This window comes from Saccopteryx bilineata, chromosome 7 (genome assembly GCF_036850765.1).
Source record: "Saccopteryx bilineata isolate mSacBil1 chromosome 7, mSacBil1_pri_phased_curated, whole genome shotgun sequence".
Taxonomy (NCBI): domain Eukaryota; kingdom Metazoa; phylum Chordata; class Mammalia; order Chiroptera; family Emballonuridae; genus Saccopteryx; species Saccopteryx bilineata.
In genome coordinates, this window is record NC_089496.1 from 75,122,950 (window position 1) to 75,149,864 (window position 26,915).

A 26,915-nucleotide genomic window follows, 5' to 3' on the forward strand; every position below is an offset into this window, starting at 1 on the left:
ATAGAGAGTGCTTTCCATGATGTGTCAATTACCCTCCCATGCCACATGCGTTTCCCAAATAGAAAAGTCACAAGACTGGAGTTCATTCTTGTGTGCAGTTTTGCTGCAGCATGATTTGTAACTTTTCTTTAGGCCAAACATTCCCAAGAGGCAGATACCAAAGCCCCACCAAGAGCTACAGAATTCTCAGATCACACCAGTGTGCCAGGCAGCAGAAATGGCCTTTTGACTTCACATGGTCTAGTCTGCAGGCTCAGGCGCCCTTGTCAAACTGGGTGACGGACAAGCCTGAGGATTCCTGCACAGCCTGGGGTCTGCCTGAGGCTGCTGCTGCCACCTGCTCTACTGCCCACACTGCCCTTCCCAGGGCCACCTGGTTGGAGTTGGGTCTCAGTCTAATGAAGCCCACTCGGCCCAGTTCAGACGTCACTGCCTCCCACCCCCGAGGTTCTCAGAACCCCATGCCCTGTAACCGTGTTGACACTGCACCATAGGGGCTGTGCCGTGGCTGGCTGGCTACATGAGGAGAGGGGTAACTGGGGAAGAACGCAGGCCTTGGGGTCAGGCAGGATTTCACATCCCTAGTCTTCTGCTAAGTAAGTTAGTACCCTGAGGCAAGTAAACTGCCCCTAACCTCAGCTTTCTTATGTCCAAGTGAGGCTTTTAAAAAACTTGCTGAGATAAAGCTTTGAGTGTATCACACAGGAGGACCTGTTCAACAGCTTTCTTTGCAGTGGGGTCGGTGGCAGGCCTGGTTCTTAAAAGATCATATATGGTCTTTGTACAAACAAGAAATAAAATTTGATTGTGTTAAGCCACTGGGTATTTGCTACTCTGGTGGAGCACATAGCCTATCCTACACAAGTAGGTAAATCAAACGCAGCATGGTTTGCCTCATAAGTGAAATAATGAGAGCTCAGACTCATGTAGCAGCAGTAGAGCTGGAAGATGATGGATTTGAGAATTGCTCTGAGACAGCCAATCAGACCTAGTGATGGGCTAGATGTGAAGGAAGGGAACGGGAAGGGTAAAGAATACCAAGAGTTCAAACTTTCACAAAGTACCTTAGAAAGGATGCAGCCAAACACAACCCAGGAGCAGTAGTGGGGGGCAGCTGGTTCACACCAGTTGGGCAGAACGGACAATTTTTTGTTGAGCTTGGCAAACCGGCTGTTAAAATGGCATTTGTAATCAGGGTTCTCTCTAAGGTGGGCGCCTGGGCAGCCACCCAGTGTGGAAATCACAGATTTACGTTCCTTACTCTTTTTTTAGAGTTCTGCACAACAGCGTATTCTAAGCACCCGCAGTAATGTTCATTCTGTCCATAGGTGAAAAAAATTTGATGGAACTATGCTTGTAATATTTATTCATTTCATAAAACTCATTATACCTTTGGCCCTGGCTCAGCAGTAGAGCGTCTGCCCAGTGTGTGGAAGTCCTGGGTTCAATTCCCGGCCAGGGCACACAGGAGAAGCACCCATCTGCTTCTCCATCCTTTCCCCTCTCCTTTCTCTCTCTCTTCACCTCCTGCAGCTAAGGCTCCATTGGAGCAAAGTTGGCCTGGGTGCTGGGGATGGCTCTGTGGCCTCTGCCTCAGGCACTAGAATGGCTCTGGTTGCAAAGAGCAACGGCCTAGATAGGCCGAGCATCGCCCCCTGGTGGGCATGCCGGGTGAATCCAGTAGGGCACATGCAGGAGTCTGTCTGACTGCCTCCCTGCTACCAACTTCAGAAAAAATACAAAAAAAAACCACAAAAAACCCTCATTATACCTTTGATAAAATTATACATTTTAATTCCTTCACGTTTGTTACTTCAGTAAACAAACATACAATGTAAAGAGAAAAGGTGCCAAACAACCAGGGAGTGACATGTATTGCTTTTTGTCAAGATTTATATAATATTTTTCATTAACCCTTTGAGTAGTACGAACGTTCACGTACGTCCTCGCTCAAAGGGTTAACAAAAAACTCAAAGGGTTAATATTTTAAAATTCGTAACATCATCTAGCTTTGTATACCTCTTTCATTCTTATTTATGTATTACATGAAATAATAAACTACCTTCAGTATATCATTTTTTATACTTAAAATGGTCATTAGAGTAGAGAACCGGTTGTTAAATTATTTTAACACCACCACTGCCCGTGAGCATCGTTAACTTTCCCAGACCTGTAAATGGTAGTGTCTTTTTGCCATCGTAGTTACTCTGCCATGATTATAATGAACGGATATGCCCAGTGTCTATGTGGACCTCATTCTTGTGCCTACTTGAGAAGAGCAAGATGAAGAGAGTAATTTTAAAAGAAAAGTTCATTTGGTTTTTTTACTTATATAGTAAGAAAATCAAAGATAAAATGAATTAATTTTATTCCTTGTTCATAAGGTCAATTTGTTTTGGTATTTGTTCTGTAAAAAATGTACTTTGTGTGATAAAATAATCCCATAGCTAATTTCATTTCCAGACCAGGGTAGAAGCATTCTCTGAACACTTATTTAAGGCCAGGGATGGGCCTGAGGAGCAAAGACAAGCAGAGTGACAGGTTCTACTACGCAGGAAAACATTTTTTAAATGAGTCCTGGTTCTGTCTAGCACAGGATAGTGGAATTCTAGGTCTTAGATTTAGATAGACATTTAAAGTTAACGGCTCTCAGCCCTGGCCGGTTGGCTCAGTGGTAGAGCGTCGGCCTGGCGTGCAGAAGTCCCGGGTTTGATTCTCGGCCAGGGCACACAGGAGGGGCGCCCATCTGCCTCTCCACCCCTCCCCCTCTCCTTCCTCTCTATCTCTCTCTTCCCCTCCCGCAGCGAGGCTCCATTGGAGCAAGGATGGCCCGGGAGCTGGGGATGGCTCTTTGGCCTCTGCCCCAGGTAGGTGCTAGAGTGGCTCTGGTCGCAACAGAGCAACGCCCCGGAGGGGCAGAGCATCGCCCCCTGGTGGGCGTGCCGGGTGGATCCCGGTCAGGCGCATGCGGGAATCTCTCTGACTGTCTCTCCCCGTTTCCAGCTTCAGAAAAAATACAAAAGAAAAAAAAATTAAAATTAAAGTTAATGGCTCTCAATTCTCCTTAGTAGCTGTGGAGTTGAGAGAAATGGTCTAAAAGCAGCGGTGCCACCTGCTGGGTAGGTGGCCTTCGCCACCTTGCAGGGCCTCATTTGTGTCATTGATGGAGCACCTACCAGGTGGTTACTGTGAGATTTCAATAAAATGAGTATGTGGAAATGTCTTCTCAAGAACTATAAAACAGGCCCTGGCAGGTTGGCTCAGTGGTAGACCATATGCCTGTCATGCAGACATCCCAGGTTCGATCCCCAGTCAGCGCACACAGGAGAAGTGACCAGCTGCTTCTCTCCCCCTGGTTCCCCTTATCTCCCTCTTCCCTTCCCTCAGCCAGTGGCTTGGTTGGTCTGAGCATCAGCCCCGGGCACTGAGAACCAGATGAGGTTGCCAGGTGGATCCCAGTTGAGGTGCATGCAGGAGTCTCTCACTATCTCCCCTCCTCTCACTTAAAAAAACCAAAAACTATAAAACAAAATGAGATATGTCCAATTTCCTACCCTAAAACACCGAGCAGGGATGTTTTATAGATACTCAACCATGATAGCCGGCTCCCCAGTGAACACTGGTTGTGGAGCAAGTTCTTAGTACCTGAGCCAGTCCTCCGGCGTGGATCAGTGTCACATCCACCATCCAGGAGCACCCTGGCACCACCAATCCATACAGCGCCATCAGAAAATAAGGGACAGAATAGAACAGATATACCAGCATCTGTGTTGAACAGAAACATCAGCACATCAGCAGTTAGCCTGGCCTGCAGGAAAGCACCAGAAATTAACATTGTCAAAGATCAAATTGTTAATCCCTATTTCCCACGTGGAACCACATTTTCCCGTTCTTAAAGAGAGAAGAAGAGTTTTAGAAAAACCTTAGGCTTCGTAACTACTTGACCTGGATTTTAGGATAAGCAGCAGGATCCTTTAGGTAGGGCTCTTGAAATTGTGTATAAAATCGGCAGAGCTCAGCTGGGCAATCCAAAGCAATCTAAAAATAGAAATGAATTCATTATCAAGATGCGGTCGCATCTGGTTCTTCTGTTTGCTGATGAGGCTGAACGTGTCAGGTTTAGTCAAAGCGGCTTGGCAGTGTGACAACTGTATGTTGCGGGAGCTCCTCAGTAAAAGCAGGAGAGAAGTACTTCTGCAGATTGACTCTGAGGAGATGAAGCTGACATTAACTGGGGCAGGAACTGGAACTAATGCCCTGTTCTCGGGTGCCCCCCAAGGATTCAGGTTAAGCACTGAGGTTTTGCTAGCGAAGCACACCCACTGCACTTCTCCCTGGAGGAGCTAGCCCGCTGATCTCTGCAAGAAGGGGAGCACATTTCTTTACCAAGTTCATCTTACTGTGCTTTTCAAGATTGAAAAACAGTATCCTCTGTCCAGTGTCTCTCAGAGTGTGTGGCCTTAGGGGGCAGTAAAGGACCAGGATTTGAAAGCAGGGGCTTCTTGTGCGAAGCCACCTCCTGAGTCCACTTTGAGAGCAGAGCAGGTTTAGTCCCAACACAGGAGACTCGAGGCCACAGAAGAGACAAAGCATCTCGTTTGCTCATTACTGGGTCCCCTCTCCATCACCTCCCTTAGGCATCATCCTTCCTGTCCTTGGACATAGATGTCCCACGTAGATGACACATATGAACACAAGCTGGTGACAGAATTGGGAAAAGGGGTCCCAACCTAAAAGCCCCACCCACCAAGTGCGCATACATCATGTGCACACATTCTCCTGTGCACAGGGGAGTGGGTATAGCCTTGCTGGTGGGGCTCGTTTTTGCTGCAGTTCTTATAATGGCACTACAGCAAACTAGCACCGCTTGTGCTCTGAGCAAAGCCTGTGGCCCGGCTTCCCCATTTACTTCCCTTTCTGAGCCTCTTCTTTCTATTGGCCAGCTCTCCCCAGGGAGTATCCAACCACCCACATCTTATGACAGCGTCTCAGCCTGAACCCAGCCCACCGACCCCAAAACAGTGAATCCCCTATACCAGCTCACACCTGCCAGTCTGTGTCCCAACTGCTGTGTGATGCCAGCAGGCTTTGACAGTTAATAGTTGCCATTGAAGCTGAATATAATTCACCATCAAATTCTGCCTGTTCAAATTAGTGTCTCAAGAATAAATCATGAGCCTGACCAGGTGGTGGTGCAGTGGATAGAGCATCAGCCTGGGATGCTGAGGACCCAGGTTCAAAACCCTGAGGTCGCTGGCTTGGGTGTGGGCTCATCTGGCTTGAGTGTAGGGTCACTGGCTTGAGCATGGGATCATAAACATGACCCCATGGTCACTGGCTTGAGCCCAAAGCTCGGTGGCTTGAAGCCCAAGGTCACTGGCTTGAGCAAGGGGTCACTGGCTCAGCTGGAGACCCCTGGTCAAGGCACATACGAGAAAGCAATCAATGAATAAGATGCCACAACTATGAGTTGATGCTTCTCTCTCCCTTACTGTCTCTCTCACTAAAAAAATAAAAATAAAATAAATCATGACACTGGGGCACTATAAAGGATCATTGATCAATAAAAATAACATCTGCATGTGTCTGATGTTCATTATTTAATCTTCAAAACACTATAAAACTAGCTTCTATTATTTTATAGAGGAAGAAACTGAGGGTCAAAGAGGTGAAGAAATTTTTCAAAGGCCACACAGCTACTTAAGTGGCAAGGATTCTAACCCCTTACTCTGGTAGCCCTTTCTCACCCCTACTGCCTTACTCCTAAGGACGCGTGGAAGCCCTACTAGACCAAAGTTATAGTGTGATCTTAAGTTATCACCCTTTCCCAAGATATTTAAATCAGAAACATCAAAGAGACTAAAAGAATGACAGTCTAATGGCTCATTTTCCAGTTGCCCTAAAATAAAGGAGGGACAATACTTTGGGACAAAGCTTTTATATAAGGACCTGAAGCGGGCCACAGGAAGCAGCCCAGAATGGTTCCACGCCCTTAAAAGGGGAGGTTTGCGGTTGATCCCATAGGAGAGGGGTAGGGGGCAGGTTCACCATCCAGGATCTAATGGGAGAGAGATCAGTCAGTGTGCAAGGCAGTCTAGTATATGTGTAACTTTGATCTGTTACGCTTACCAAGCCTCTGAACAGGCTAAATCCAGTTGCCAAGAGGAGACATATGACCAACACAAAATCAAATGGTCTTCTCAGCAGGTCCTTCGCTTGCACTTCTTGAATGACCTAAAATAAGAGTAACGAGTGAGCAGGCCCAAAGTGCCAAAGAAGAATCTGAGATTTACTGAAATCTAAGTGCAATGGATGATGAGTGAATCCTGAAGATTCACAGTTCATATCATAAATCACCAGCCATGTGACTTCAGGACAATTTTCTTCTTCAGTCTGAGTTTCCTCATCTGTGAAATGGGTAGATTGGCCATGTGATTTCAAAGGGCCCTTCTGGCTCTGAGTCCATACTTTTTCTTCATATGGCATTTTTGTGATTCTAAATGTAAGACATACTTATTTTAAAAATAAACCATAGCCTGACCTGTGGTGGCGCAGTGGATAAAGCATCGACCTGGAAATGCTGAGGTCGCCGGTTCGAAACCCTGGGCTTGCCTGGTCAAGGCACATATGGGAGTTGATGCTTCCAGCTCCTCCCCCCTTCTCTCTCTCTCCCTCTCTCTCTCTCTCTCTCCCTCTCTCTCTCTCCTCTCTAAAAATGAATAAATAAAATTAAAAAAAAAAAGTTAAAAAATAAAATAAAAATAAACCATAAACCCACCACCCTACTACTAATAGCTGCTTTATTTTTCACAAATTTAGGACTTAATGTATAAATGGATTTGTATTTGTTCTTTGGACACTCAACATCTACCTATATTATAGGACTGTCCCACATCAGTAAAATCCTTTGAAAAGGTAATATCATGTGGAAGCAGCACATTGTATGTAGCTCCTCTCCCTCTGTTAGACATTGAAGCATTTTCAGTTATACTTAAGGTGGTGAGCAACTTCGCCTTAAGTTACACCTGCCAAAGATACACCTTTGACAGCATCTCTCTGATGCTTTTCATAGGGTAGGGCCCTAGCAGTGGGATTACTGGTTAAAGGGTTCAGTTTGGTAAGGTTGAGAGTGTAGCCAAATTGCTTTGCAGAGCAATTCTGAATTTACGTCCCTGTCAGCACTGCTCGACAATGACCATTTCTCCCTGGTCATCTCTGTGTTTTAACATTATTAAATATTATTATTATTATTAAAAAATAATAATAGCCTGACCAGGTGGTGGCTCACTGGGTAGAGTGTTGACCTGGGAGGCTGAGTGCAGGTTCACCAGCTTGAGCATGGAGTTGCCAGCTTGAGCATGCAATCATAGCTATGACCCCCAGTCGTTGGCTTAAGCCCAAAGGTCACTGGCTTGGCTGGAGCACGTGGGTCAAGGCACTTATGAGAAAGCAATCAATGAATAACTAAGGTGCCGCAATGAAGAATTGATGCTTCTCATCTCTCTCCCTTTCTGTCTCTCCTCTTTCTCTCACTAAAATAATCATCATCATAAACAGTTCTGTATCTTATGATATGAACACAGTTAACACATTGACACGGAGCCTTCAAAGACAGTAGAATGAGGACAAGGCTGTGGTGTTTGCTTTTTCTCTTTAACAACCACCTAGTCCTCAAAAGGATGTAACTGTTGCCTGACCGGGTGGGTGGTGGCGCAGGAGATAGAGCGTCGGACTGGGATGCGGAAGACCCAGGTTCGAGACCCAGAGGTCGCCAGCTTGAGTGACGGCTCATCTGGTTTGAGCAAAAAGCTCCAGCTTGAGCCCAAGGTCGCTGGCTCGGTCTGCTGAAGGCCCGCGGTCAAGGCATGTATAAGAAAGCAATCAATGAACAATTAAGGTGTTGCAACTTGCAATGAAAAACTAATGATTGATGCTTCTTATATCTCCGTTCCTGTCTGTCTGTCCCTGTGTATCCCTCTCTCTGATTCTCTGTCTCTGTAAAAAAAAAAAAAAAAAAGAGGATGTAACTGTAAAGGGGTACCAGTTGTTTGTGTACCAACTTCCGTTTGTGTAGCAAGAGTGGAAATGTTACATGAAATGTTTATAAGTTAAAATCTATTTTAATGGATCCTATTGTAAGTCTTTTTATAAAATGAACAATCATGTTCTGATTATCTCTAGTAATGCATATGTTCAGATATCAGTTTTGCTTAAGGACCTGATACCTATAAAAGGAAGAGAGACTTAGGAAGATGTCACTAGCTTAGAAATGAAGACCTTAACCAGATCCTGCCCAGCCAGTCCTGTTTCACCTTGACCACTGGCTGCGAATGGAAGGGAGCGGTCCCCAAAGGCATCTGGAGCTGGTTTCCAAGTGCCTGGAACTCAGTAATTAGACCCCATGGCTGTGTGTGTTACTTGAACACAGTATCTTACCAGCCTCCCTTTGGGGAGATGAATGCATGGTTGCTCTGAAAGAGGTACCCACACACTCAAACTCCAGGCCTTTGACAGCCCCAGACAAACCGCACACTCAGCACACAAGCGGAATTTGAGGGGAAGCGCCACGGTGACCAGCACAGGAAGCAGACGTATTCACGCCCAGTCTTGCCCACCAGAACTAAGGCACGCACCAACACTGCAGAATCAACAGTCACACGTATCAATGCCCCAAATGCTCCTGTCCACACATGGAGCTCAGTAGCCAGTGGGTGAGAGTAAATCCTGTGAATGTGAAGACAGATTACATTCAACTAAATCAAAATCACCTTTGAGGGATAATGGTAATTTTCTGGTGGCTGATTATAGATTCTGAGACCAGCCCAGACAGGAAGGCAAGTGTATGGTATGCTTAAGAAAAAGGCAGGGCAAATGCGTGTTCCGAACTTGCCTATTGAAAAAAGAGAAGGAAAAAATCAAAAGTTTACCAAAAGCACGTATAAACCTGAGTAACATTTAGGATACCTCCCCATCTGTAGTTATCTAAAGTTTTGCTATGGACCAGACAATGTTTATAACAACAACAAAAAACAGGTCAACCCAAAACTGTTAGGTGTTTAGTACTATCTATAGTATTTTTAAAGTATATTTACTGTAATATCCCGATTTCTTGAATTCATAAATAACCTCATTTGCATTAGCTTTAAACAGTCTTAATTTTCAAATACATTCACTGAATTCCCTTACTGTGTCAAAGTTATATACAAGGTGAGGCAAAAGTAAGCTTACAGTTATTTGTATGGAAAATAATATAATATTAATAAACAATAACAAGATGAACTGTTTTGTGTACTCACAACTGTAAACCTACTTTTGCCCCACCCTGTATGTAAGTTGTAAGAAGTATTTAAACACTAAATGTAGCCACAAACACAATACTTACCCAGTCTAGATCCTTCTAAAAGTCAGGAATCACTGATATTAAATTGCCTAGTTATTCAATGTACACTTCTGAGAATTTCTCAAAAGCATTTCTTAAAGTAAGATTAAGGAGGAAAAGAATAATTTAGCAAAACAGCTTTTTGGTAAGCTTGGAATTTCTTGGTTCTAGTACAACCAAAATAGCTTCTCTACTTAAAAACAATCCCCATTGTCTCAGAAAAGGAAAGTTCTTTACCTACAATGTTTCCTGGCACAAACACAGTCATGCTCATCATAATAGATCCGACCCAATAGAGGCCAATGGTTCTATAACTTTCCCTGTAACAAAAAAAGAATCTTGGCTTAGAATATTATTTGCGAATGATTACTCACAATACTACCTTTATTCTAACTAGTAAAATACATGAATCAAACCTCACTGGAGAGTAATAGGTCAAACACAGGGAACCCTGGTGATCAAATTTTGCTTCCAGGGGTGATATACTATAGAACCCTCTGTGTCCTTTTGAAGAGGAACTTTGCTTGCTCTTTGACCTGTTAACTACAACGTGCTCATAGCTGTGAAAGACTCCCATGTTTATGTATGACACAAAAAAGAAGGCTCAAAAAAGAAAGAAAATTGGATTCATATCTTAAATCATTGTAAGTATGAATAATAGAGTGTTAAGTGGGCTTTTCCCTGGTGTCACAGAATTTTGACCATAGCTCCAAAGATGTAGATAGATGTCATGCACCCCTAATCTTCTTTAAATATATATTTTTTTATTTTGTTTTTTTTATTTTTATTTTTTTGTATTTTTTCTGAAGCTGGAAACGGGGAGAGACAGTCAGACAGACTCCCGCATGCGCCCGACTGGGATCCACCCGGCACGCCCACCAGGGGCGATGCTCTGCCACGACCAGAGCCACTCTAGCGCCTGGGGCAGAGGCCAAGGAGCCATCCCCAGCGCCCGGGCCATCTTTGCTCCAATGGAGCCTCGGCTGCGGGAGGGGAAGAGAGAGACAAAAAGGAAGGAGGAGGGGGGTGGAGAAGCAAATGAGCGCTTCTCCTATGTGCCCTGGCCGGAAATCGAACCCAGGTCCCCCGCATGCCAGGCCAATGCTCTACCACTGAGCCAACCAGCCAGGGCCTATATATACATTTTTTTAAAATTATTGATCAGTTTTAGAGAGAGGAAGGGAGAGAAACAGGAACATAGATCTGTTCTGTACATGCCCTGACCAGGGATCGAAGTGGCAACCTCTACCCTTCAGGATGAAGTTCCAACCAACTGAGGTACCTGGCCAGAGCTACCCCTAATCTTTTTTGTTTTTGTTTGTATTTTTCTGAAGTGAGAAGCAGGGAGGCAGAGAGACAGACTCCCACATGCGCCCAACCACCAAGATCCACCTGGCAAGCCTACTAGAGGGCAATGCTTTGCCCCTCTGGAGTGTTGCTCCTTTGCAACCAGAGCCATTCTAGCACCTGAGGTGAAGGCCAGGAGCCATCCTCAGCATCCGACCAACTTTGCTCCAATGGAGCCTTGGCTGCGGGAGGGGAAGAAAGAGATAGAGAGAAAGGAGAGGGAGAGGGGTAGAGAAGCAGATGGGCACTTCTCCTGTGTGCCCAGGCAGGGCATTGAACCCGGGACATCCATGCACTGGGCTGATGCTCTACCACTGAGCCAACCGGCCAGGGCTTGTACCCCTAATCTTCTTAATAGATGATGTTGACCAAAAGATCTTTCAACTGATATCCCCATCATCCACCTCCATAAAGGGCTGCCTGCCCTTCCCCACTCCCCAAGCCAAGCCCATCGATTCCTAGAGACCCATTCACAGGGACTGTCAGCAGGAGGACAGGCAGGAGTCTTCTTCTCTGGTGAGTGCTAACAGAGACGCAGAAACTGGCCTACTCCTGACTGCATCCAAGCAGAGCCCAGGCATTCTCAGAAACACCTCGAGCCTGGAGCCAGGGGCCGGCCTGAGGAGATGCCTGGACCTGAGCTGTCGTGGGCTACAGGGACACCAGCAGGCAGAAGCTGTGGGTGTGCCATCATGGGCAGGGAAATCTTCGATTCAGCCAGGAGAACGGTGCTCGCTGGCCAGCTCGGCACAATGCAGGGCTTCCTTCCTGTGGCCAGGGTCTCCAGAGAACACAGGTGTGCCCCACAACACAGACCTAGAGTGTCATAATGCAGGGGGCCAACACACAGGAGATACCAATGTCACCTCAGACTGTGCCTCTCGCTTGAGGCCCCCATGTACACACATTCCCAGAGAAGCCAATGCAGAGTGACTTGAGAAGGTGTAGCCCCAGAGCGTGGGGCGAGGCTACACCTGGATTGGGGAAGGAGAGCTTTCAGCTGAAATGAGGTTAAAGGTTTGAATTAGAATGTGCTGGGCGGAAATTCCTGAAAAAGACTGTTCTCATAAGTGACTGTAATCAGCAGTAACCGGAGAGTTTGGTTGGTTAGAGCAGTGGTCCCCAACCCCTGGGCCACGGACCAGTAACGGTCCATGGGCCATTTGGTACCGGTCTGCGCAGAAAGAATAAATAACATGAAACGTTGTCAGAATAACAAATTTAAATACAGCCTGAATAATGAGGACATGCTCGTTCCTCCTTTAACTTAGCCCAATAAATATCGTAAGTTCGACAATTATATTTTAAAACACCACAGTTTTTACGCCAGTTGCATAATTTTATTTTGTGCATTTATCCGCCCCACCCTAAAGGCCAGTCCGTGAAAATATTTTCTGACATTAAACCGGTCCGTGGCCCAAAAAAGGTTGGGGACCACTGGGTTAGAGGATGGTCCCAAAATCTGAAGGTTGTGGCTTTAATCCCTGGTCAGGGCACGTACAGGAACAGATCTCTCTCTCTCCCTCTCTCTCGCCTGCCCCCATCCTTCCTCACTAAAATCAATAAATAATTTTTGAAAAAAAAGAAAGAGAAGGGTCTGCCCGATCTGTCACTGTGGCACTTTGGTTGGAGGCTAACCCAGCGGGACACGTTTAAAGGCAGTGGAGTCCAGCGAATAAAACCATGTTTAGGCCCTGGCCGGTTTGCTCAGTGGTAGAGCGTCGGCCTGGCATGCAGAAGTCCCGGGTCCCGGCCAGGGCACACAGGAGAAGCACCCATTTACTCCTCCACCCCTCCCCCTCTCCTTCCTCTCTGTCTCTCTCTTCCCCTCCCGCAGCGAGGCTCCATTGGAGCAGAGATGGCCCGGGCGCTGGGGATGGCTCCTTGGCCTCTGCCCCAGGCGCTGGAGTGGCTCTGGTTGCAACAGAGCGAGGCCCCAGAGGGGCGGAGCATCGCCCCCTGGTGGGCAGAGCGTGGCCTCCTGGTGGGCGTGCTGGGTGGATCCTGGTTGGGCACTTGCAGGAGTCTGTCTGACTGTCTCTCCCCGTTTCCAGCTTCAGGAAAAAAAACAACAACCATGTCTAACTCATCTCCAGCGAGCTCTCCGCGTCCATGCGTGCCTGTCTGTGCATTTGCGTGTGTGTTTTCCTTACATGCCCGCTGATCGGTTGGTAAGGTGGCAAAGGCACACACACCAGGCGCAGTGACTTACTCCCATGCTATGGCTGCCACCATCACCAGATACATCAGATAATGAGCAGAGCCATCCCAGTAGCAGACCATGTGCCCATGCGCCGTGTTCAGATACGGTTCACCCTAAGGGAGGCAGTAAAAGGAAGTCAGTCCACTTTACATACAACTCAGATACCGACGTAGAACAGCAGACCTGCATGGCAAGTAAAATCAAACAGGATGCGTGTCATCATCTGGTAAAATCACAGAACTGGTGGGAACGTGGAAATATCACTACCCTGGAGCTGCCAAAACCCTCGGCCATTTTCTCCCCCTACCATCTGCTGGGCAAGCTCCTTTCCTTCCAGATGTTGAGGTACTAACGGTGCTCAGATGCCCCCACCCCTCTGCGCTGGGAACGTTCCTCACACTTGCAAAGCCCTGCCAGCTGGGACATCTGCCAGGATGTTCCTCAACCACCTGAAACCCCTCCTGTCTGGTGAGCTCAGCATCACCCTGGCAAACCTGCACCCCAGGGCAGCAGGGGACACAGGCAGGACACACAGGCTGTGCCTCACTTCCAAAGCTTTTGCCCAAACTGTTCTTCTCCTTGAAAGGCCCTGCACCTCCCTAGAAAACGCTTACTGTCCACTGTCTTTGTCACATTTGAAAAAGGTTGCAGCAGTGTCACCAACACAATGAGGCCTCCCCCAACTGCTCCTCCCTCTGTGGACCTCATGCTGAGGGTGGGTCTCTGTTCTGTCACTGCGCTGGCACAATACCATCTCCCTGCCATGTCAGACATGGAGGGAGGAAGGGGAGTAGGACCCCAGAGTCCACTTCAACCAACATCTGCAGAGCTGATTCTTCCTTGGGCTCCCCTCGAGCTGAATAACCGGCACCTTCCCAAAGCAGGACATCATCTCGGACCTCACTCCCCATCACCCCCAACTCATCCCCAAGTCCTCCATCCAGGCACTCACAGCCTCCTGACTGGGGACCCAGCTCTTGGCACGGACTCTTCCCTTCAAGCCTTTCCTTCCCAGAGCCGCCTGCATTGTTCCCTGAATTAAAACCTTCCCTCACATATAGGATAAAATACAAACTCCCTGAGCATGCATACAAAGCTCCCCATTATTTGAGATTCAGATGAAGACTCTGCTTTCAGCTCTGCTCCTTATTTCCTGTGTGACCTTGAGTTTGTTACTTAACCTCTCTGGGGCTGGATTCATCACACCATACAATCAGAAAATAGGACTAGCTCTCTCAGGTGCCAGGGAACTTCATCAAATGCCTCAGCGTTTGTTAATTTATAAACATAAGATGGATGTGGGCTTTTGGATGTAGTAATAGTTTAAAAATATTACACAAATCCTCAATTCATGTAAAGTACCTCACTTATGTTAAATATAAATTAAGAAGAAAGGCAGTGGGTCAGGTGGGAGATAGTTGTTCAGACTACACATTGAAGAGAATCGTGCTCCATGCCCTAATCCCCACTTTCCATGTGAATAAACGACTCCTGTCTATGGCAGTGAATGACGTACCGTGTATCATACCTGCTTACTTACACCAAGTGAAAGGATTTCATCTCTGGGCAAAGTGGCTCAGGTGGCTGGCCCATGGGCTTAAAGCTCATAGTCGCGAAGCAGTGCCATACCTCTCTCAGGTAGTGTGTCATGAACCCGTCAATGATTCCATCCTGCTCCAGTCCTATGATGAGGTTCACCACGCTGGTAAATCCAAACACCGCGAACACTAGGACGGAGAGCAGCGGTTACAGCTCAGCGCTGGAGACAGGGGCAAAGGGCTGGCACTCACCAGTAATCACGGATTGCTGTCCGTGTTTCCCAGAGGATCCTGTACATGCTGTCAACACAAACTAATGGAACATATACCGCCCGTGCCATGGGTCTGACGTCACTGCCCACGTGCTCTCACCAAGGGGAAGCCCGCTGGGGGGTAAGGATGACAAACTCATCCGTGACCTCTGTCCCATCCTCCATACCCTATAAGTGGCTGCTCAGGGCTACAGCTGCACCCCACAGGGACAAAACCTGTAACCAGTAGCCAAAGCATTGAGGCAACCACAAGGTTTAAAATAATGACTCAAAAGAGATGATTCATCTCAATGATCAGCAAACAGGCCAACTCAGTTTCTGTCTAGTGTGTTTGCCCCACCACTGGTCTGCGTCAACACATAATCAGTTAACCTTGTACCAACAGGAGTCGGTCTGCCAGAAACTTTGTGCCGGTTGCGAAAGAGTTAACTACTCTGATGTTGTTTGAAGATTATAGACCCAATGAGTATATGCTTCCCTACACCACACTTGAGATCTTAGAGACAGACAGTGGATGATATTCCAGGGATAATGGCTTTAAGAAGAATGGTGAGGGATCTAAAAAAGTAGATATAATATGGAACTGAATATTAAAGAAGGAAAGACACAGCATCTTAGAGCATCTTATTAAGGTTGTCAGCATATTTTTAACATAGTTTTTAAGACTTTATTTATTCATTTTAGAGAGAGAAAGTAGGAGACAAAGAAGGAGGAGGAGCAGGAAGCATCAACTCCCATATGTGCCTTGACCAGGCAGGCCCAGTGTTTGGAACCAGTGACCTCAGCATTCCAGGTCGATGCTTTATCCACTGCACCACCACAGGTCAGGGTGTCAGAATCTTCTAAATGGGCTTAAAACTACCAACAGCAAAGGACTAAGGAAAAATACTTTTTAAACAGCAAGTGATCAAGTTTAGCATATGTTAGGTTATCAATAAAGTTGTATTTTTCAAGTTGACATGAACTGTGATGGGCATGGACAGTGGAGAAAGCCAATGGAGAGAGAAGGGAAGAGAGTGGGGCAGGCAGTGCATGGCGACACTTCCCCAGAAGCAGCGAAAGGCCCGTGCAGGCTGCCCTGTGGACCCTGCCTCCTCAGGAAGCCTGGAGGCCTCTGGCCCGGGTCTCACTGACAGTAATTAGCCATCCTAGGTGATCGGCCGTCGTGTGTCTCCCAGAAAAGAAGCGTCAGCACATGATCAGTCAACATTTCTACCAACAGGAGTGTCAGACGCCAGGTCAGAGAGGACAAGGACAGCCTCTGCCCTCCGGTGCGCAGGAGTCTGGCCTGGGGCCTGTTCCTGACACTGCAATGTGTTCAATGCTCTGACGGGGACAAGGACAGAGGGCTGAGAGTGTAGGAGCGAGGGTGCTCACAACCTCAGGAGTCAGGAGAGATGTGACTGCAGCTGAGTGCTTTGTATACGCAAATCGGGAGAAATTAGTTACAATTCTGTTCCCACCTTTACCAAGCGGAGAATATATTCCCATGTCACGGATGATGGGCTCAGCCACAGAACCTGCCTGGGTCAGTGGAATGTGTGTGAAAGTGACAGGTCAGCTCTAAGCCAAGGCCTTAAGAGACGTACGTCGCTCTTTGTCCGCGAGCCCCAGCCAGGCTCTATATTTGTGGTGTCAAGGTGCACCCGGGGGAGCTGAGAATCCAGGAACAGGGAGACAGGTGGGACAGCCCTGAGTCTACCCACAGCCGGAAGCAGAGCGGCCCCAACTGGTCTGCAGACACATAAGCATGGAAAGTAAACATTTATAGCCAAGCAAAGGAAAGAACCTAAATGTTATCAACGGAGGAATGGACTGTGTACCTGTGTGTGTGTCTGTTTATATTATATACAGGGGTAGGCAAAAGTAGATTTATAGTTGTAATACAAATAAATAACAATAATAAATAATAATACAAAAATAGTCTGTTTCACATACTCACAACTGTAAACCTATTTTTGCCCACCTTTGTATAGAAAACAGAATAGTTTTTGGCCATAAAAAAATGAAGGCCTTAAAAAAATGCCATTTGCAACAACATGGCTGGGATCCTGGCAGAAGGACACCCTCCACTCCTCCCCTCCCTGTCTCCATGTCCCCAGCACACTCTGATCTCCGACCTGGACTCAGTACCAGCTCCTTCCTAAGTTTCCAGCTGGGCGGGGGTGGGGCCCACAGCCTGAACGAGGTGTTTGCTTGGAGGAGAGTGCCCTGTCATCCTGAAATACTCTTCATTTCCTGCCACTCTACCCCTGTCCACTTCTTGCCACTTTATTCACAACCACGAAGAAGGGACGGGGGCCACCTTGCTGAGCTATTCAGCGGACCCAGCAGTTCCCCGCCACCGGGCTGGACGTACCAAAGAACAGCGGATCCCGGAGTGGTTTTCTTTTGACGAGGATCCGAGCCAACAGGGCAACCAGGAGCAGGATGAGGGCAGCAGCCCCAACAATTGTCCAGAAGCTGCAAGGGCCGGAACAGGGAGGTGATCATTTATCAACATCAACACATTGGTGCCGGGAATTTCCTGGCTGTTGAATACAGTCGCTCCCAGCTCTGCCCCAGTCTGCAGCCCAAACACTGTGGAGTTAATGGTATTTATTTGCAGCATTCAGCCCCTCTGGCCCACCCCTGTGACTTTTTGGGGACCAGAGCCACTGGGTCCTGACTCTCTTCTCAGCCTGCTCCTCTGCACAAATGATGTTTCTGCGCCTCCAACCCTGTTCCCCATGGGTTGACCGGCCTTCCACAGTGTCAGGCGGAAACCCTCAGCCTGAGCTCCAGGAAACACGCCGGAGTCACAGTTACAAACACCTTCCAGGGGGATGAGGGAGGAGAGCCACAGGCCATGTGTATAGTGAAAGGGGCCAGAGGACAAGGCCAGTCCAAGGAGGGGAAGAATCTGGGCCAGATCTGAGGCCAGAAGGAAGCCAGTCACCCACTCCCAGGGCCAGCAGGTCAGCATCCAGTCCCACACCCAGAAAGCCAAGGGGTGGCAAGGCTGGGCACAGTCCCTGAACCTGCTCCTAGGAAGAGGTAGGGCATCAAGCGGACTAGCAGCCCCTCCGCAGTGGGCAGCAAGGGGCCATGAGGCTTGGTGGACTTAGCAGTCAAGAGACCTGATTCTAGGAGCTGCTCTGCCACTGCCGACCTATGTGACCTTAGGAATGCCACAGCATTTATTTTAGTCTGTGTATTCATTAATTTAAAAATACATTGAGGCCCTGGCTGGTTGGCTCAGTGGTAGAGCATCGGCCTGGCATGCGTGGGACCTGGGTTCGATTCCCGGCCAGGGCACATAGGAGAAGCGCCCATTTGCTTCTCCACCCCCCCCCCTCCTTCCTCTCTGTCTCTTTCTTCCTCTCCCGCAGCCAAGGCTCCATTGGAGCAATGATGGCCCGGGCGCTGGGGATGGCTCCTTGGCCTCTGCCCCAGGCGCTAGAGTGGTGCTGGTCGCGGCAGAGCGACGCCCCGGAGGGGCAGAGCATCGCCCCCTGATGGGCAGAGCATCGCCCCTGGTGGGCGTGCTGGGTGGATCCTGGTCAGGCGCATGCGGGAGTCTGTCTGACTGTCTCTCCCCGTTTCCAGCTTCAGAAAAAAAAAAAAATACATTGAGGGAAAAAAATATATTCTGCATCCCTATGTGCCCAGCATTGTGGATTAATAGGAGAGGTCCCTGTCTATATAGGGGGACCTATTTTAATGGACTCTGAACTCTCCCTCCCTGGGGGTCACCTCTGGTCCCACAGCGGCACTCTTCCTCTCACACCTCCAGGACCAACAGGGCCTCCTGTTGTGAAGAAAGAACAACCTGCCCCACTTCGAGGGCCCCCACACCAGGGCCTTCTCAACGGCCTGTGAGAGTAGCAGGAAGTGCCACTTCTCAGCTGAGTCCTTTCTTTTTTTTTTTTTTTTTGTATTTTTCCAAAGCCAGAAACGGGGAGTCAGTCAGACAGACTCCCGCATGCACCTGACCGGGATCCACCTGGCACACCCACCAGGGGGTGATGCTCTGCCCATCCGGTGCATCGCTTTGTTGCGACCAGAGCCACTCTAGCGCCTGAGGCAGAGGCCACAGAGCCATCCTCAGTGCCTGGGCCAACTTTGCTCCAATGGAGCCTTGGCTGAGGGAGGGGAAGAGAGAGACAGAGAGGAAGGAGAGGGGGAGGGGTGGAGAAGCAGATGGGCACTTCTCCTGTCTGTCCTGGCCGGGAATCAAACCCAGGACTCATGCACGCCAGGCCGACGCTCTACCACTGAGCCAACCGGCCAGGGCTCAGCTGAGTCCTTTCTATACCACACCAATGTGAGGCTTTTGAATAACCTTCACCACATGGCCCTGGGACTTCTAGGAAATACCCTCCTCGGTTGCAGGCTCCACAGCCCACCAACATCTACTAATAACTGAGGAACAAACTCATGCTGATGATCACTCCATGTGCCACAGCTGGGATATATGCCAGGCACCAGTCAGAAATCTCTCCCCAGTGTCACAGAAGGGAAGTGATCCATCCAATCTGCAGGTAGATGGACCCCAGGGAGGCTGGCCACATAAGCAGGAAAGCTGTCTCCCCAGCACACAAAGGACAGGGGAGTGAGCTCTGGGTATCAGATGTACCCTAGCCTTGTGGAATCAGAATACTTCAGGGGTTTGGAGCATGGGAATACACAAATTTTTTCAAGATACCTGGGAGACTGTGATGCTGGAAGTCCGCGTGGGGACCTCTGTTAAGGTGTAAATAGTTGACGGATTGATGAGGGAGGAAGTAAGGAAGGAGATATGGATAGACAGATGATGGATAGATAAATGGATGATGGGTGGATGGATGATGGATGGTAAGTAATAGATGATGGAGAATGGGTGGGGGATGAATGGCTGAATAGACGGTCACATGAATGGGTGGATGATAGATGGTGGATGGTGGGTAAATGGATGGATAATGGATGGATGGAGGACATGGATGCATGGATGCATGGATGGATGAATGGATGAATGGATGGATGGATGGATGACACAATGTTATGATGAGTATGACTGTAGTGTCCAGGTAAGAGACTGAAACAGGAAGTTTCTAGTGGCACGCATCAGCGGATGCCTCAGGCTCCTCCCATAGGAATAAGCCAATGGAGGCAAGGATGGAAGAGGAAGCTGGTGTAGGTTCGGAACATGATGCTGAGTTGAAGCATCCCACGAAGAGGGCAATGGTCAGGTGTGCTATGTAAGCTGACTGGCATATTAATCACAGCCTGATGTAGGCAGTGGCCAAGAAGACAACCCCTACACCTGTTCCTACTGAGGACCTCCACTGACAGCATCATTACACCATGAAGAGCAGTGGAAACTGGTTCATGGAGTCCTCTCCTGCTCTCCCTTTTAGAGGAGGAGCAAAGACAGGAGAGAGCTGGGGCAGCAGGCCACCTGTGTCTCCTGGTGACAACCATGTGCAGGACCTGCCCAGGACAGGGAAAAATGGGTCCAGCAAGGACATGGAGCATGGTGAAGGGTTAGGACAAACCCAGTGGTTGAGTTGTTGGTTTTGGAATGGGGGTTGATGAGCAGAGGTTACTGATGCCCTTCTGAGAACAGACATCAACTGAGAGGGGTTGGGTATGGGTGAGTATGAGCCGTGTGTGTGTGTGTGTGTGTGTATGTGTGTGTGTGTGTGTGTGTGTGTGTCAGAGAGAGAGACAGAGAGAAACAGAGAGACAGAGATCCCAACCCTTTCCTGACTCTTCAACCTAATCTGCTTTTTCTAGTTTTCAGGATTTGGTAAAAGGTCTGATGGAAAGGAACTAGCTTCAACTATTTCCAACTAACTGAGTGCCAGACAGGACAACAAGAAGGTAAGCTATGGCTGAGAAGGAAAGTTCTGACCAAGGAAAGTAACGGTCGCGGGAGAAGTGCAATCGGTGGGGGTGGGGGACTCAGAGGAGGGAGAGATCACATCTGCTTGGAGGAGGGTCTGGAAAAGGAAGAGGTGGTATTTTACTCTGGGCCATAAAGTCCAGGTGTGGCTCCAACAGCCAGGGACATGGAGGAGAGAAGGCAGGATGGCTAGGGAGTGTCCAAGGGGCACAGAAGAGTCTGATGTGGCTGAAGCACTAGCATGAGGGGCTGGGCACGGGGCAGCTCTGCCCTGGTCTGGTTCAGAGAGCCAGTGCCAGGGGAACTGGAAGGAGGAACATATAGTAGCCCAGCCCCAGGACTTATGGAGAAGGAGACAGTGAGGAGGAGGAAGTGGAGAAAGAAGAGGGAGGGATCCAAGACCACTGGGATTCTAACCTGTAGGAGAATGGGAAGAATGGATGGAACAATTAGCCATAACTGCAGGGATCAGCAGTGTGCTCAGCAGTACACATACTTGGTAAATGCCATCACCATCCTCCCAGTGGCTGAGGTGAAAACTCAGGGTCATCCTCAGACCCTATTCTTCCCATGCAGTCCGTCAGTAAGCTGTGCTGCTCTCCCTCCAAAACATCCTCACCACCAGCCACATCCCAGTCCCTGCACTGCTCCCTGTTCCCCTAACTGGAAGATGTCCTTGCGACCACATCCTGCAGCTCAAGGGTCACCTCTTCCAAGAAGTCTTTAATTCCCAGTCACTCTCTTGTGTTTGTCCCATTCCATTTGTTGATGTCTGTCTGTCTCAACACACGCCTCCCCAGTCCTTTCTGGCTTGTTCACAGCTATATCCCCAACACTTAGGACAGCGGCAAGTATACAGTAGGTACTCAACAACTATTCGTTGAATTGCCCAAAATGCCCACTTAGAAGTGCAGGGTCTCCCATGCACTATATTCACAGATGTGTGACGTTCACTGCCCAGAGTTGCATCTTCCAGGAGAGGTGCCCCAAGATTGGGGTCAGGCCAAGGGCTGTCTCTGCCCATGCTGAGGGGTCGCTCAGGATGGATGGGTGCCATCTGGATAAGGAGGCAGCAAGTGGTGCCCCAGCAGCAAGAGAGGAGGAAGTCACCGCCCTGTGGGCAGATGCATCTCCGCAGCCTGAAGGTCTAGAGAGGGTTTGCAGCCTACAGTCTGATGCAATTTCCTTAGCACCAACTGCGGTGGGTAACATAACAGGTTACTTCCTTCTCCCGCAGATAGCAGGGAACATCAGCAGGCACGAAGCCTGGCACCTTTCCCACTGCCAGGACAGGCCTGCAGCTGCTGGTTCAGGGTTACTTAGCCAGGGATCCCTCACTGGGGACTGAGGGGCAGGGCTCTGAACCAAGCCCATGTGCGCCACCTTCAGCCCCACCCATCTCCTTAGCAGGACGGCACAGCTCTGCCTCCTTCTCGGCTCCCCATCCCACCCAGTCTCTGAGGATCCTGATACAAGGATGCAAGCATAGGCCATTGGACAGACCAGAAAACTGAGGCCAGGTCACACAATCAGTGCCCAAGCCAGGCCTAGAACCCAGCTCTCTGTCCCTGGTTCAGGGATATTTCTGCTAGTCATTCTGAACAGTTTCTAAAATTAATAGGAAATGATAATTATGTATGTGCCCATACATGGAAACATTCCTGTCAACGTGAACCGAGCAAGGCACGACGAGCACAGCGAACAGGCTCCGCACAGAGCAGAGGTGTGAGCTCCTCAAGGGCAGGGGCATTGCCTTACTGACCTCTGCGCCCCGGGTGCCTGGCTCAGTGCTGGCACCGATCGGGACCCAGCACTTGGCCCAGAATTGCGCCTGAGCGGGGACCCATGCCGGTGCGACCTCGAGCGCCTCTTCTGCCCTCCCCTGCCCTCCACCCCTCCTGCCGGCCACGGAGTCCCGGAGGCCAGCGACCCACGGCCCTGCGGTAGCGGCTCAGCCCCATCTGAAAAGTTGCCGGGGATCCTGTTGCCCCTTGGCGCCACCCACCACTCCCGTACCCCTCGTGCGCCCACTCACTGGTGCTGGGCCGCCAGGTGGTTGAAGACATAGGTAACCGGGATGGCCGAGAGAGACAGAACGAAGACCCCGGTGGCCGCAGAGGCACTCATCGCCGCCGACGCGCCGCTTGCCCTTCACCGCATCCCGCGCGGGCGCCCCGCCCCTGCTTCCGGCAGCGCCGGTGCCCCTCGACTGAGCCCGCTGAGCGCCCCGCGCCCCGCCCCGCGCGCCCCCCGCGGGGTCACAGCGCCCCCTCCGCCGGCGCGCAGCCGCGGGGTATGCAGGGCCACTGTGCAGACCCGGGTGGGGGGCTCTCTCGCGGTCCTCCAGCCCAGGGGCGCCAGGGCTCAGACGCGCGCGCGCGGGGCACGCCAAGGGACGGTGACAGCCCCCTGCCAGGGGACAGGTGCCCCAGCGGCACGGCAGCTCTGCGGGAAGGTGGCAGCACAGCCCAGAGCTTATCGTGGAAGACCTGGGGAGGATCCTGGTTGAGGTGCTAGCCGAGCCAGAGGAGGGTGGAGCCAGACCTGGTGAGGGGGTGGGATGTCTGAGCGGGAAAGGTCCGTGAGAGCATCCACGTGGGGAATCCTTGGCCAGAGTTGGAAAGGGACAGATGACTAGAAACCTAGGAACCTGTCGATGGAGTAAGCCATCAGCGGGCACCAAGCACAATACCCTTCATGGAGTCCGAATCCCTTTTTAAAACTTGAGTGCGCACTCACAAGCTGTTTAACGTCTCTGTGTCTTTTCCAGCCGCTATTAAATGAGGATGACCCACGTCAGTGTGATTGTGGAGTCACTGAGGTGGTGTGCACAAAGTGCTTACCTGGTACCACTCACTATATACTACTGTCACCTGCAATTCCCATTTTTTGGATTGAAACTGACACTCAGATGAATACCATGAATTAAGAGACTAGAGCACCATTCATGTCTATCCCAGGCAACCTTCACACCAGACCCTGCAGGGTACAGGACCCGAAGACAAGGCTCTGCTCACAGAACATTTCCAGACAGATGCCTACTGGTTGTAGAGATAGCGAATGCCAACCAAGTGTTCCCCTGGCTGCTCCACCATTTTGGGGGAGGAGGTCTCAGAAAGTCCCCTTGGACAGCCTAGATTGGTCCACTGGCTGGGAAAGGGAAGGGAAATGAGTTTCAGATACGAACAAACAGCTCAAACAACGGAGGGAGATACACGTGTACTTCGTGTCCCTAAAACTGCCAGTGAGCTGAGGAGACTATGAGGAGTGAGCTGAAAAGAGGCTCACAGTGTGCTCCAGAGTCGCCTAGCCTTTCTAAAGCCAGCTCTCTAATCCTGAATCCCGGTGCTTATTGGAGGAATCCGCTGGGCTTTCCAGGCAACAGAGACAGCATCTGCTGAAGGCAGAAACACGTCAGAGAGCATGTCACTTGATAAACTTCAAGTCATTTACTCTGATTGGAAATGCTGCGATATCATTCATGCTGGGAGCTGGCAAGAAGTGAAGATGGAGAGAGGACCAGGGGCTCCATCTCCAAGAACCTCGTGTGCAGAGAGCATTGAAGACTTCCAAGCCAGAGGAGCGGCTGATTTGATCAGAGTAGCGCCTTTAACGCCCCACCTATCAGCTGGTGTGGACCAGAGGAGAGATCTGAGGTGGGAAGACCAATTAGGAGGCTACAACAATTGTCCCGGCAAGAGATAATGAGGACCCAAACCAAAGTGATGGCGATGAGAGGGAAGGGGAGAAGGCAGATGTGAAAGATCTGGGGAAGGATTGTAAGGGAAGAAAGCTGGGAGGAGGTGGCTGAAGGTGAGTTTGGTTTTGAATCTGTTGGGTTTCTAGTTCCCCCAGGGCTCCCAGTGGGAGCTGTCTCATAGGCAATTGGGGGTGCTAGTCTATGGCACCAAGACAGGCACGAGCTGAAGATACAGGTTTTAGGATCATCAGCCTAGAGATGTGGTTTAAAGTCAAATAAATTAATTCGATGTTTCAGGAAGAGGGTAAAATCAAAGAGAATGGGGATGGGATGCTATCTGAGAGCACCGTGGGCATGTGACCCTAATGGTAGAAGCATCCAACATCCCAACCCTGAAAGCTTCTCCCTCAGTGTCTGCAAGGGACCCAAGGGCCACAGCAAAGTTTTGGTGTGCTGTGATATACACGTCGGGGGTTATATGGTTTTTGTTAACAGTTTCTCTTAATGCTAAAAATATGAGTGGTCAGAGTACTTTGTAGTTGGGAAGACTCTCAACTGCTCAGGTTTCTGGGGGAGGTCACAAACCCAGTGAATCTAATCCCATTCTGCAACACTAGATTATAAAGTCATTCGACCAACATTGTCTCCTTTTGTCCTCAAGCAGCTCACTGAAGAATATAGAGACATGTGTGGGTGAAGACCTGGGCTCAAAGAGGCAAGACAACTTGCCCCAGGTAAAATAACTAAAGAGAGAGAGGGTAAATCTGAATTCAGGTTTTCTGACTATAAGTCACTATATCTCTAATGCCACAGCCAACCATCAGCAAAGCACCGCATTGGACACCTTAGAATTGGTAGATGGTGCCCTGGTGGATAGCTCCGTTGGTTGCAGTGGTAGTCAACCTGGTCCCCACCGCCCACTAGTGGGCGTTCCAGCTTTCATGGTGGGTGGTAGCGGAGCAACCAAAGTATAAATAAAAAGATAGATTTAGGCTTGACCTGTGGTGGCGCAGTGGATAAAGTGTCGACCTGGGAATGCTGAGGTCACTGGTTCAAAACCCTGGCTTGCCTGGCCAAGGTACATATGAGAGTTGATGCTTTCTGCTCCTCTCCCTTCTCTCTCTCTCTCTCTCTCTCTCTCTCTCTAAAAAAAAAAAAAAAACAAAAAACCCCAAAACTGAATAAAGTTAAAAATAAAATATTTTTAAAAAAAGAATGGATGACTAAGGTTTTTTTAAAAAAAAGATAGATTTAACTATAGTAAGTTGTTTTATAAAGATTTATGCTGCCAAACTTAGCAAAAATCTGACATAAAGTACTTGGTAAGTAATTATTATTATATGCTTTAACTTGCTGTAACTCTGCTTTATAATTTTATAAAGTAAAGTTACTTCCCTACTTTATAAATCACCATTACTGTGGAACCGGTGAGCGGTTAGAAAATTTTACTACTAACAGAGATACAGAAGTGGGCGGTAGGTATAAAAAGGTTGACTACCCCTGGTTTAAAGCATTGTCTGGAAGTGCAGAGGTTGCTGGTTGTTTGATTCCCAGTCAGGGCACATACAGGAACAGATTGATGTTCCTGTCTCTCTCTCTCTCTCTCATACCTCACCCCGCTTCCTCTCTCGCTAAAATCAATCAATAAATAAAAAAAGAAAGAAATGGTGAATGGACACACTACAGATTTGGCCAGTTGACTCATTCATTGCCCAGGAGGCTAAAGTCTCCTTGGAGTTCTTCTCAATGCAGATCAGTATTTATTAAGTTCCCACTCGTTTGAAAAAGGGTTGGATATGATTTAAAATAGAAGACACTCAGACAGTAAAGTGGTTGTTTGATTTTTGTTTTTTTTCCAAGAGCATCAATCTTTCAAGCCATGAAGGCTAATATTATAGCTGTGAAATTTGACTCCAAGGTTTCTGGAAGCAAGAATAGGAACATGGAGGTCCACACACTGCACATTCCCTGAAGAGAAAGACACAGTTCTTTGTCATGTCAATTAAAAAATAATCGACTTATTAGAAATTAAATAGAAGGGCCCATCGCCATGCCTGTTTCTGCCATGGAGAGGAAGTGAAAGTAGAACTATGGGGAACGGGGAACTTGTCACAAGGAAATAGGAACTAAGAATGAAAGCTGGCCCTGGCTGGTTGGCTCAGCAGTAGAGCATTGGCCCAGCGAGTGGAAGTCCCAGGTTCGATTCCCAGCCAGAGCACACAGGAGAGGCGCCCATCTGCTTCTCCACTCTTCTCCCTCTCCTTTCTCTCTATCTCTCTCTTCCATTCCTGCAGCCAAGGCTCCATTGAGCAAAGCTGGCCAAGGCACTAAGGATGGCTCCATGGCCTCCGCCTCAGGCACTAGAATGGCTCCAATTGCAGCGGAGCAACACCCCAGAGGGGCCAAGCATTGCCCCCTGGTGGGCATGCGAGGTGGATCCTGATCAGGCGCATGTGGGAGTCTGTCTGTCTGTGTCCCCCATCCCCCCATCCCCCCAGCCCCCTTTCACTTCTCACTTCGGAAAAATACAACAACAACAAAAAGAATGAAAGCCACCAGGCAGAGTAGGAGCACATAGCAACGTTCTTCTCCACCACCATTACCACTCCT

The 26,915-nt window shown here is 49.0% G+C and overlaps 1 protein-coding gene across 1 annotated transcript in view; it reads right to left on the minus strand.

Moving 5' to 3' along the window:
- Window positions 1-23,054, minus strand: part of TM6SF1 (transmembrane 6 superfamily member 1) — a 29,702-nt gene extending 6,648 nt beyond the window's left edge. The window contains exons 1-9 of the mRNA XM_066240319.1: window positions 22,641-23,054; window positions 17,099-17,202; window positions 14,559-14,656; window positions 12,939-13,042; window positions 9,617-9,699; window positions 8,769-8,890; window positions 6,130-6,234; window positions 3,946-4,038; window positions 3,646-3,765 (exon numbers count right to left, since the gene is read on the minus strand). Of these exons, the coding sequence (XP_066096416.1) occupies window positions 3,646-3,765; window positions 3,946-4,038; window positions 6,130-6,234; window positions 8,769-8,890; window positions 9,617-9,699; window positions 12,939-13,042; window positions 14,559-14,656; window positions 17,099-17,202; window positions 22,641-22,732 (921 nt within the window). The 5' untranslated portion in view covers window positions 22,733-23,054. The remainder of the gene's footprint in view (window positions 1-3,645; window positions 3,766-3,945; window positions 4,039-6,129; window positions 6,235-8,768; window positions 8,891-9,616; window positions 9,700-12,938; window positions 13,043-14,558; window positions 14,657-17,098; window positions 17,203-22,640) is intronic.
- Between the last annotated feature and the right edge of the window lie 3,861 nt (window positions 23,055-26,915).